Genomic DNA, 13298 nt, shown 5'->3' with positions numbered 1-13298 from the left:
TTTTTTTTTTCATTTTTTAAAAAAAGTGTTTATGTCTTTTACTTTTTATCATAAACAATAAAAGTCTTCCCTTCATAAATTTTGTACCCCGCCCCCCAAAAAATCATTATATATATATATATATATATATATATATATATATATATAGTGATGATCATATTTATTGGCACGGTAAAATAAAAGTTAAATTTTGTCTAATAAATTCTAAAAAAGGGATTAAATTAAAGAAAATAACAAAGTATATTATGTATTTTTAACTGGCCTTTCCGATGCAGCAATCGGATTTTAGAAAAAATAAATAACAAAGGAACAACAAACATAATTGCAAAAAACCCTTGTTCAAAATTATTGGCACGGCTTTGTTTTTCTTTTAGTATCAGTATAATATCAATCAATTTCCGGTTTACGTGCTTTCTGAACTTTTTTATAGCCATATTATGCTTGTTTAACGCTAATTCAGTGAATAATTTTTTTCAGATAATTTTTAGATAGCGATTTATTTAAACTATTATAAGTGACTAAATTATAATTTTCAATCGCCATGGTTAAAACTAAGGAACACAGCGAAGACGTCAGGAAGCTTGTAGCATGCCATACCAATGGGGAGGGCTATGATAAGATTTCAAAGAAGCTAAACCTTCCCAAATCCACTGTTAGAGCCATAATAAACAAGTTCAAATCGCAAGGCCACGTTATGAGTTTAGAGGGTAGAGGGAGAAAAAGGATTCTTTCCCCAAGAGATGAACGGAAAATTGTTCGACAAGTAAAACAAAATCCAAGGATCTCTGTTGGGGAGATTGTTGATGAACAGAGCACCTCTGGAGTGAATGTATCTCGACATACAGTTGGTAGCGTTTTGAAGAGAGCTGGTTTAAAAGCATGTCATCCGAGAAAGACTCCCTTATTGAAGCCTATGCACCTGAAAGCAAGGCTAGCCTTTGCAAAACGTCATATTGATAAAGATGTTGCATTCTGGAAACGTGTTCTATGGACTGACGAAACGAAAATAGAGTTATTTGGCCATAATAAAGTGTCTTATATTTACAGAAAATCTGGCGAAGCTTTCCTGCCTAAGAACACCATACCCACAGTGAAGCACGGTGGAGGCAGTTTGATGTTTTGGGGATCCTTTGCTGCCTCTGGACCAGGGCGACTTGTTAAGGTCACAGGTAGCATAAAAAAGGAAGATTATGTTAAAATATTGGATGAAAACCTGAAAGACTCTGCTAAAGAGCTCTCACTTGGTCGTCGTTGGTGGTTCATGCAAGATAATGACCCAAAGCATTCGGCTAAACTGACTAAGAAATGGCTTGAGGACAATCATATTAATGTTTTGGAGTGGCCATCACAAAGCCCAGACCTTAATCCAATTGAAAATTTATGGAGAACATTAAAATTGAGGGTAATGCAAAGGAAGCCTAAGAATCTTATTCAATTGGAGGATTATTGTCAGGAAGAGTGGGCTAAAATTACTACTGAAGAGTGCAACAACTTGGTTGTAAACTATGAAAAGCGACTGAGGAAGGTAATCAAGGCCAAAGGCTATACAATTGATTATTAAATAAATCGTGCCAATAATTTTGAACAAGGGTTTTTTGCAATTATGTTTGTTGTTCCTTTGTTATTTATTTTTTCTAAAATCCGATTGCTGCATCGGAAAGGCCAGTTAAAAATACATAATATACTTTGTTATTTTCTTTAATTTAATCCCTTTTTTAGAATTTATTAGACAAAATTTAACTTTTATTTTACCGTGCCAATAAATATGATCATCACTGTATATATATATATATATATATATATATATATATATATATATATTACTGGCAAAAACCAAAAACAACAAGAAGGTATAACTTCATATTTGTATTTTTTTTTTCGTATATTACAATTGTTTTGATATCAACCAGACAATTTTAAATTTTATGTTATCTAAAAATTTTCGTAGTGGACATCAGGTCTCATGTATGATATGAAAAGAAATTGGAATCTTAAGGAGATATCAATCATACCAGTTATCATAGGTGCCACAGGGCTTATAAAGAAGAACCTGAAGTCCTACCTAACTAATATTCCTGGTGAACTAAGTGCAAAAGAGATACAGACAATTGCACTTAAGGGAACAACGAGGATACTAAAAAGAGCTCTCGGTTGGTTTCAATAAAAAGCGGGGCAATGTTGGCAGCTGGTTTGGCTGCCCCATACCCAGCATTACAATCTTCAAAGGAAGAAAAATATAAAAAAAGTAATCAAGCATCCATATAAACTGGCAAAACATATTTGATGAGATGTTCACTACGAAAATTTTTAAATAACATAAAATTTAAAATTGTCTGGTTGATGTCGAAACAATTGTAATAAAAAAATACAAATATGAAGTTATTCCTTCTTGTTGTTTTTGGTTTTTGCCAGTATATATGAATGCTCGATTACAGAAATGTTAATCATGTTGCTTAATATTTGAGTCAATTCACATGGCATAAATTTTTATTGATATATGTACATTACCATTGGTTAATTGATTTTAAATATATTAAACCCTTGGAATAATCTCTCCTAATATATATAAATATATATTCAGATTTGAGATGTTCAAACGTAGGGACTAATGAATACAACGATAACAAGAGCAAAATATTTTTTTTATTTATTTGAAGATAAACAGTTACATTTGGTCGCTACAAACAGCCATCTGTTTTAGTCAATGAGACTTCGTCGGGCGACCCTGAACCATTCGACGCCATAGAAAAAATATCGAATGGTTAAGGGTCCCTTGACAAAGTCTCATTGACTGAAACAGATGGCTGTTTGTATGTAGCGACCAAAGGTAACTGTTTACCCTCGAATAAATAATAATAATAATAATATATATATATATAAATATATATATATATATATATATATATATAGAGAGAGAGAGAGAGATGCAAAGGATGTATAAAGAGTAATACTAATATTGTTATTTTCTTACTTTTTTCTTTCCCACAGATAAAGAAAAGCCAGTAAGTATTTAATTACATGAACATTTTTTTTAATTTTCTTTTCATATGAAACATAAAAAAAAAATCTGTTATTTAATTCACAGAAAATTTTACATTTGAATATTGTATGTATTTTAAGATGAGAGGTTGTTGTCTATTCATATTATGTATTTTAAGATGAGAGGTTGTTGTCTATTCATATTATGTATTTTAAGATGAGAGGTTGTTGTCTATTCATATTATGTATTTTAAGATGAGAGGTTGTTGTCTATTCATATTATGTATTTTAAGATGAGAGGTTGTTGTCTATTCATATTATGTATTTTAAGATGAGAGGTTGTTGTCTATTCATATTATGTATTTTAAGATGAGAGGTTGTTGTCTATTCATATTATGTATTTTAAGATGAGAGGTTGTTGTCTATTCATATTATGTATTTTAAGATGAGAGGTTGTTGTCTATTCATATTATGTATTTTAAGATGAGAGGTTGTTGTCTATTCATATTATGTATTTTAAGATGAGAGGTTGTTGTCTATTCATATTATGTATTTTAAGATGAGAGGTTGTTGTCTATTCATATTATGTATTTTAAGATGAGAGGTTGTTGTCTATTCATATTATGTATTTTAAGATGAGAGGTTGTTGTCTATTCATATTATGTATTTTAAGATGAGAGGTTGTTGTCTATTCATATTATGTATTTTAAGATGAGAGGTTGTTGTCTATTCATATTATGTATTTTAAGATGAGAGGTTGTTGTCTATTCATATTATGTATTTTAAGATGAGAGGTTGTTGTCTATTCATATTATGTATTTTAAGATGAGAGGTTGTTGTCTATTCATATTATGTATTTTAAGATGAGAGGTTGTTGTCTATTCATATTATGTATTTTAAGATGAGAGGTTGTTGTCTATTCATATTATGTATTTTAAGATGAGAGGTTGTTGTCTATTCATATTATGTATTTTAAGATGAGAGGTTGTTGTCTATTCATATTATGTATTTTAAGATGAGAGGTTGTTGTCTATTCATATTATGTATTTTAAGATGAGAGGTTGTTGTCTATTCATATTATGTATTTTAAGATGAGAGGTTGTTGTCTATTCATATTATGTATTTTAAGATGAGAGGTTGTTGTCTATTCATATTATGTATTTTAAGATGAGAGGTTGTTGTCTATTCATATTATGTATTTTAAGATGAGAGGTTGTTGTCTATTCATATTATGTATTTTAAGATGAGAGGTTGTTGTCTATTCATATTATGTATTTTAAGATGAGAGGTTGTTGTCTATTCATATTATGTATTTTAAGATGAGAGGTTGTTGTCTATTCATATTATGTATTTTAAGATGAGAGGTTGTTGTCTATTCATATTATGTATTTTAAGATGAGAGGTTGTTGTCTATTCATATTATGTATTTTAAGATGAGAGGTTGTTGTCTATTCATATTATGTATTTTAAGATGAGAGGTTGTTGTCTATTCATATTATGTATTTTAAGATGAGAGGTTGTTGTCTATTCATATTATGTATTTTAAGATGAGAGGTTGTTGTCTATTCATATTATGTATTTTAAGATGAGAGGTTGTTGTCTATTCATATTATGTATTTTAAGATGAGAGGTTGTTGTCTATTCATATTATGTATTTTAAGATGAGAGGTTGTTGTCTATTCATATTATGTATTTTAAGATGAGAGGTTGTTGTCTATTCATATTATGTATTTTAAGATGAGAGGTTGTTGTCTATTCATATTATGTATTTTAAGATGAGAGGTTGTTGTCTATTCATATTATGTATTTTCACTTTTTATCTTTTTGTCTAATGTTGAATGACTTCGAAATCCTTGTGTTACTCTTTCACTCATTATATCTACTGATTTCTTGCATGTGATGAACTTGAGTGAATACTAGTAACAAGTCGATATCTTTATAGTGTATTAGCCAGCATTACACTGTGCGTGTGTGTGTGTTTACCTTTGTTCTTGTTAGTGCATGTGTAGATGTGCTTGGTCATATAGGAATGTCAAAGTTAACATTATTTACTACATTCACGCATAGGTGTTACTTTTTGAGTTTTAGAAGTTTAACATCTTCATATTAAAAGTTGGTAGCTTTATGGAAGTGACAAAATGAGTGAAACAAACCAGAAAAAGAAAGAAAGTAAACAGTTTGAACCATTTACGGTTTAGTATTCCTTCAGACTAGTGATTTCCCCACAATGTTTTGTTTTTCTAAACTATAGTTACATCTGTAAAGGTAAAAGAGTTAGCTGCTCCTGCTACGAGAAGTACCCGGGAGTTATCTTCCCTGATAGCTATATAGAGTGTCCCAATAAAATGTATACACTCTTTAAATTATCTCAACTTGCTACATGAATGCCATGTTCCCAAAAGATGTTTAGGAATACAGAATGGCACTTCCAGCAGGATGGAGCACTTCCCCACTATCATCATGACGTAAGAGCATATCTTGATAGTCGCCTGCGAAACAGATAGGTAGAATGAAGAGGAAGTATTGAGTACTGTCCACGCTCACAAAATTTGACCCCCTCCCCATGGATTTTTCTCTTTTTGGGGGGTGGGGGGCATGTTAAACACAGGGTTCACACCACAAAACGAGCTACAATGAATGAGTTGAAAGCAACCATTGAAAGATGTGTCAACATACAAATTGGACTGATTCAATCTGAGCTTCAATCTATGGTCCCCCATCGCCAAACTTTCACAACAAACACTCGTCTAGCTGTTCACACTATCAATAATTCCCCCCCCACTCTTTATCTGTGACTAAACCTAAACGTAAATTCCATGAACAAAGCTTCTTTCTTAGAACTGCACGCCTGTGGAATTGTCTTCCGTTTTCCTGCTTTCCGGCTGACTACAATATGGTTGTGTTCAAGTCTAACGTAAATAAGTTCTTGATGAGCCGTTCTATATAAGTTATCAAATTTACCAAATTTTCATTACTAATGATTACTATATTGTCCAATTGCTACTGTACACTCTTTAACCCTTATCCTTGAGTGGCCTCTTGAAGTGGTGATGCCTATGAAAAAAAAAAAAAGATTAGGAACGTTTTCGATTCAATCAGTGAGCGTTGTTTGCTGTTCGTTGACTACAATGGCCAATAATTTGAACACTTTCGATAATTAGCTGCTTTCTGTATTTGTTCACAGTATTTTGATGTATGCAACTTTTCTTTCTTATAATAAATGTTCGTTTCATGGTCATTTAAAGAGTGTATACATTTTATTGGGACACCCTGTATATAGGAGACATTTATAGAAGACGTGGACTATATAAATTATGTAGAAGACAGATGCCATTCGCTTTTTATACAGAACTTAGCAACAGGTTGGATGACACTTCTTTCCCACTTTGCATGACGCTACAAACAGGGTAAAGAGGAAGGGGTAGCAGAGGGCAATGCAGGAAGATATGCACACCCGCCCAGTCCTCCAGCATTAAGGAAACCTTTATGTCGCAAAACAAGAGCTCCAACAAACTTATCACAAATTTGTGGAAAATTGCACAAGTTCTCTAGTGCACACAAAAATGACCATGACAATTTATCTCAAGCTCACCAAAAGCGGAGGGGAGGGGGGTAGAATTAGCTGCTCTTGATATAGAAAGTTCATGGGGAGTTATCTCCCTTAATATAGGAAGTATCCAAGGAGTTATCTCCCCTGATACCTGTATATGGGGGGGGGCAGCCATTTGCTTTTTAAGTGGATCTTAGTAATGAGGACAGGTTTTTCTCAGTTTGCATTCATAAATACTTTTTTTTGCAATAATAATAAGAATTTTTGTTCATTTTATTCTTTCACCTAATACATAAGAACTTTTATGGATGTTCTCCATGAACCCTTAACACTTTTCATAGTTGTCTTTTTTTTTAACATTGCAATATTTTTTGATGAATTAACAAGAATCACCACAGAATAGCAGTTTTATTATACATTACAGCATTATCACTATTTGCATTGTTACTGTAACCAGCAAAGCAGCCATCTTTGAATTATGAGTTCTGTTAAAGGGAGATAATCCTCAAAGTTTATCATAACGTACTTAATTTTTTTTAATTTTGGAAATTAAAAAGTGATAGTGCTAATTTAGCAGAAAAGCCAACAAATAACTATACAAAAAATAAATATATACAAGAAATAAACGTTACCGTAGGCAATAAAAGTTGATTTTTTACCTACCTGGCTCATTAGTCTTGCTTTTCAATTAGTTTTTATTGCTCTTCATTTAATCTAAAAAAATTCAGTTTTTCCATGCGAATTTAAAAAAAAAAAAAAAAACGCCCCCCAATCTTCCCATGTTAAGAACGGCTTTAGGAATAAACACCCCCAGGTACTTGTACAGTTTAATCAAGACATTAAAAAATAAAAATATCGAAAAAAGTTTAAATTGTACGTATCTGTTATGGAATGCTGTTCTCTGAAAAATAATTTCGCTTAATTTCACCAAGTAGTTTTTTTTTTTTTTACATCGAAAAAAACAATTTGTTATGATACCGAGCTGACTTCAACGTGCTCTCATAAAAGCGTGTTTTTCTGCTGTAAAAAAGAAAACTACTCAATCAAATTAAGTGAAATTTTTTTTCGGAGATCTTCAGTCCAAAACGGATACGTGCAATTTAAACTTTTTTTGATATTTTCATTTTTAAATGTCTTGATTAAACTGTACAAGTACCCATCCCAACCTCGAAAGCCGTTCTTAACATGGGGAGGTGTTTATTCCTAAACATAGAGGTGTTTATTCCTAAAGCCATTCTTAACATGGGAAGATTAGGGGGGGTATTTCTAAAGCCATTCTTAACATAGGGAGGTTGGGGTGTTTATACTACGCTAAGTACTCTTGTAAAATATACCGCAAAATTCAAAGCATATGTAAACCTTGAAGTCAAAACGAGGCTTGCTTTTTTTTTCTTTTTTTTTTCCAAATCCGCCTGGAAAAACTGATTTTTTTTAGATTAAATAAAGAGCAATAAAAACTAATTGAAAACCAAAACAAATGAGCAATTAGGTATAAAATCAAATTTTATTGCCTACAGTAACATTTATTTTTTGTATATTTTTTTTTTCCCGTTGTAGTCGTCTGTTGGCTTCTATGCTAAATACCCATGATGATAAATGCAAATGAGAAAGTTTGAAACAATCGACTTAAAATAAATTTTTGAAAATCATTGTTTCGTTCAAAATTATTAACCATTACATTTGTATAAGTCTTTTATGTGCTAAAATATTAGAAATACTAAAATGTTTTTTATTTCAATTTATTTTTCACAGCCAAAATTTCAGATGCAACAGTGAGTTCAATTTTTTTCTCCTTTTTTATTAAATAAATACCTATATAAACTAAATAAGTGAAAATACATAAACATATAAACCAAATAAATTCAATGCACACCCATGTAAACCAAATAAATTAAATAAACACCCATGTAAACTAAATAAATAAAATAAATAATCATATAAACAAAATAAATACCCATGTAAACCAAATAAATTAAATAAAAATCCATGTAAACCAAATAAATTAAATAAACACCCATGTAAACCAAATAAATAAAATTAATACCACATATAAACGAAATAAATTAAATAAATACCCATGTAAACCAAAAAAAAAAAAAATACCCATATGAAACAAATAAATTAAATCCATAACCATATAAAACATTCCATACGTTTCTGTAACATTTTTTCCAAGTTCAAAACACAATTTTATTGCATATCACTCTTCTAAAGGATCCTCACATCCAGATTACATTTTTGAAATTCACCAGCTGTGACAATCAGGCTTTAGTAGCGTATATTCCAATTCCTGCTGTAGCTGTTCATTTGAACCTAAAATCATAAAAATTGGTCAGTCATCTCATGACAAAAACATACTGAATTTTCAAGAGTCTACAACAATTTTAAATGCCTGTACAAAAAATCTGGAAACTTATTAAAGGCACCTCATACATACTCATATGAACTAAATGAATTAAATACATGCACATATATAGAAAACATGCTGACACACATACTTCATATGTATATACAGATATATAACCATACATACCGCACATACACACGCAAATATACAACCATAAATACTGCACATACACACACAAATATACAACCATACATACTGCACATACACACGCAAATATACAGCCAAACATCAAAATTGATGCAAATCTGAAATATTAGAATTTTAAAATGGATTGAAGCGCCATAGTTTTACTCCTTAAAATATTTCAAAGAAAGTTAAATTTGTGATATATATATATGGGAAAATAGTACTTATGGTTAAAATTTAACAAAAAAATTGGCAGTATCTGGATTTTTGCAATGGACTTTCATTCCCCCTTTGCATGAAACTAAATATAGCACACATTACCCAACCTTAAGCCTGACAACTTCCAAAATTCATAATGATAATTTAATTAGTTTAACAGTGAATCTTATACCTAAAAATATATACCTGACTTTATATAGATAGAGAGATAATAATAATATCAAATTATTTTAATCTTCATCGTATAAATTCAACCATTTCAAAAATTAACATTAGATTTTAAAAAACAAACTTTTTTTTCTGTGAATCTGTCATTTTTTTATTCAAAACTTAACACTCTTTCAGGAGAGGTGCTGCTGAAGGTCGACCAAATCCAAGACGTGGTGGTTATGAACACGTGGATGTAAGTTAATTACTGATTTGATTATTTTTTTTACGTTAAGTAACGTTGTGTCCTGTATTTACAGGGTGGAACAATAAAAGTGTCGCCCTAAAGAAAACAACACTACAGCTTTATTTTAAAACTTTTATTGAAAAAATCAATTCAGGTAACTTGATTATGTAGTAGAGCTGACATCTATTCAATGCAGCTGCCTTCAGCCTCAATCACCACCTCGATACCGGTCTGGAACTGGGAGCATGTCTTTTCCACAAGTGCTGGCGGGAGCTCGCCAGATGGCTGCGATCAGACTGGCTTTGGTGTTGTGAGAGGTCATGTTTGTGATGTTCTCGATGTATGACCAAACGAAGTAGTCCAGTGGGTTCAAATTGGGGGAAGTGAGAGAAGGTTACAAAGTCGTAGCACTCCTTGTTAAGCCAAGCCTGAGACTCTTTGAACATGTGGGCTGGTGCCGAGTCCTGCTGCTACACTCAGGTGGCCACTTGATTGCACCAGGGGATCACCACACTCTTCAGCACATCCAGGTACACTTTGGTGTTGACTTTCAAGCCGACTTCGAAGATGTGAGGTGGCATGATGTGGTCATCTCTTGAAACCACACCAAAGACCATAACTAGCCAGAAAGTTGTTATTCGTGACTATCCAGTGATGCATTTTGAGGGTGCTGGCAATGGTCCTGTTGTCATAACTTGGATCAGTAGAGAGCATGAGTTGTACAGCGGCGCATCTCCAATCTCGCTCGTTGAACATTGCATCACTTTCAGTCATGATAGAAGGCTCCTATCGCTCTTGGAATTTGTACACAACTGGCCAACTAGTAGATGGTCTGCAACAAAAAAAAGAAAAAGAAAACCGAACTGAAATGGAATCATGTTGTCTTTTCTATCGCGGCAATTTCATTGTTCCACACAGTATAAGCCGTATGCTTGGAGTATTTGAGGACATGTATAATTTCATAATTAAAACAAGTATAGTTGACCACAAAGCAATGAAAATTTATACACACGTTTGTGTGTAGCTTTAGTATTTGTCTTAATATAGCGTCAAAACCATTGATGTCAGTAAATTAAGTCCTTATTCATTTTGAACATTATCTTAAGTACTATGGGAATGTCAATTGTTTTATTTCATCAATTTGGCATATGTTGAAGCATCGGATTGTTTTCAAACTTCTCTCTATCTGTAGAGATTGGGGTTAGCATACCAAAGTCTTTTTTCGGAGTTTGCTCTTTCATTTTGCCTCTTTAGCTTCTCTTCTGTCTTCCTCTTCAGTCTTCTAATTTCTCATAAAAAATGTCACCCACGAAATCATAATTGAAATTCACAGTCCGTTCTGCAATCTACATTTGGTACAAATCAAGTTCAGTGTATGACTGACTTGTCCATCAAATTTCAGTCACGAATCCTCAACAAAAAGGAAAGAAGGTGGTAATATTCGGGAGAATGGCCTCCCATAACATTTTAAAATTGTAGTGAATTTAAAATCTTTGTATCCTTAAGCTCGGGTGACAATATAAAGAGATGGTAATGTCCAGGAGGAAGGTGCCCCTTGACTAATGTACTTATTTTAAAGTATGATATTTATTTGAAGAAAAAAAATTTGTCGAATTGGCAAGCATGTTCAGCAGTCGATAGTTGTTAGGTAGAATGTAAAAAAGAAGGCAGTAAAAGTATTGGGAATGTGGAATATTCGTTGATCCTCATTCAACGTTGAGTCTCCATGCTAGTCCTATGAAAAAACTTCCTGGTGCATGTGAGTGGCAGTGTTAATAGGATTAAGAGTAAAAGCAAAAGTATTTGTGACTTCCTGCACAGATGACTACGTTGGGAGAAGTTGTCAAGTTAGAAAATATATAAAAATTATTGAAAGCGACCAAAAAGAATGCATATTTTTGAAAACATGTCTCAAGAATTGGCCAAAATGGCTGTCAAAGCAGATCCACATCTTCAGATTTTAATTAGAAAGCTATAATCATCAATGAAATAGGGGAAAATACTTTATGAATCAGAAGAACAGGCAACTCGAACTCCACAGCAAACAGTATCAGAAAAAAAATTATTCTATTTTCTCAAAAACAATAAAGAAATCAATAAATATTTCATAAAGTAATATATTTTTATAATACTAAAAACAAATTAAAACAGTTTATTTGTTTTTTATGCAAAAATTTTTATTTATTATTTATGCAAAAAATAATTATCTATGATACAAATATTTTATCTGAAATTATTTTTTGAAAAACAAAGAAATCAATAAATATTTCATAAAGTAATATATTTTTATAATATTAAAAACAAATAAAAACTGTTTATTTATTTTTCATGCAAAAATTTTTATTTATTATCTATGCAAAAAATAATTATGTATGATGCAAATATTTTATGTGACATTATTTTTTCTATTTTTCAAAAAGCAATGAAGAAATCAATAAATATTTCTTAAAGTAATATAGTTTTTATAATACTAAAAACAAATTCAAAACAGTTTATTTATTTTTTTACCCCCAAAATTTTATTTATTATTTATGCAAAAAATAATTATATATAATGCAAATTTTTTTTATCTGACATTATTTGCTGCAGACTTTGAGTCACTTGTTCTTCTGATTCACCAAAATACTTTTTATCATAATAAAGATGAACAGGGTGTCATTTTTAAGCTTATAATTTATAACATAAACTTAAACCAGCTTATCAGATTTAAAATTTACCTCAATTTATGAAAATAATTACTATGTTTAATAGTTTTTATACATTGAATGAAAATACATTTTTTTTGGTAAAATTAATTTATTATTTAACATTCTTTATGATGTAATAACATTTCTGAAGAATAGCATACGTTTTAATGCATCAAAAATTTGACTGGTTTCTTTTCACAGAAAATTGCTGTTCCTCCAGAACATCTTCAAACTCGAAAAGTATGTAAAAAAGAAATATAATAATTATTCCCTATTCTCCATCTTGTCACCTATTATTTAAAAATTTGCCCTTTTTTTTTTGTTTCTTTTTATACTAATTCCCTGTTTTTTTATACCTTATGAGAACAGTGAATAATGCTTTCGAATCGTGTGTTGATTGTGTTTGTACGCATGTAGACTACATAATCGTAGTAAAATTAAATGTACTAATTCAAACAAATGGGTGCAAGTTCAGAGTTCAACATAAAAATATAAAAAATATACAGAAAATGTTCATGTACCGGTCATCGAACGCAAATGTCATATTCCAAAAATCATATAAATTGAACAAGTACATTTTTTTATATGTAGAAAATTATATTAGGATTCATCGGACTACTGTTCTCATTTTGAGTGTGATTTTCACAATGTTTCGGTCAATGTAACCTCCGACCTTCTTCAGGTGTACCTTGTCGAACTCGGAAATGTTTCTGTTGAACTTGGAACTTGGACAGAATTTCGAGCGAAACTCTTAAATTACTTTACAGGGGTAGCATACACTTGTTCCATCAGCCATGACTGGATAGAGGTCCTACCCCTGTGAAGTTCTGCTCGAAATTTCATCCAAATTACTGAGTTTGACAAGATACACCTGAAGAAGGTCAGAGATTACATTGGCCAAAACGTTGAGAAAATCAAACTCAAGATGAGAACAGT

General features: G+C 31.3%; 1 protein-coding gene across 12 annotated transcripts in view; it reads left to right on the top strand.

Moving 5' to 3' along the window:
• LOC145283838 (uncharacterized) overlaps window positions 1-13298 on the top strand; it is a 240039-nt gene that overhangs the window by 196200 nt on the left and 30541 nt on the right. For 10 of the 12 annotated variants that reach the window (XM_080132947.1, XM_080132941.1, XM_080132936.1 and 7 more), the window contains 4 exons: window positions 2989-3002; window positions 8282-8301; window positions 9627-9684; window positions 12564-12602. In XM_080132947.1, coding sequence (XP_079989073.1) covers window positions 2989-3002; window positions 8282-8301; window positions 9627-9684; window positions 12564-12602 — 131 coding nt within the window. The remainder of the gene's footprint in view (window positions 1-2988; window positions 3003-8281; window positions 8302-9626; window positions 9685-12563; window positions 12603-13298) is intronic. The other 2 variants (XM_080132940.1, XM_080132937.1) reach the window with 1 other exon arrangement.

Source organism: Euprymna scolopes, chromosome 8 (genome assembly GCF_053919585.1).
Source record: "Euprymna scolopes isolate OS-2025 chromosome 8, ASM5391958v1, whole genome shotgun sequence".
Classification (NCBI taxonomy): Eukaryota; Metazoa; Mollusca; class Cephalopoda; order Sepiida; family Sepiolidae; genus Euprymna; species Euprymna scolopes.
This window is presented reverse-complemented; position numbering and strand designations above follow the sequence as displayed.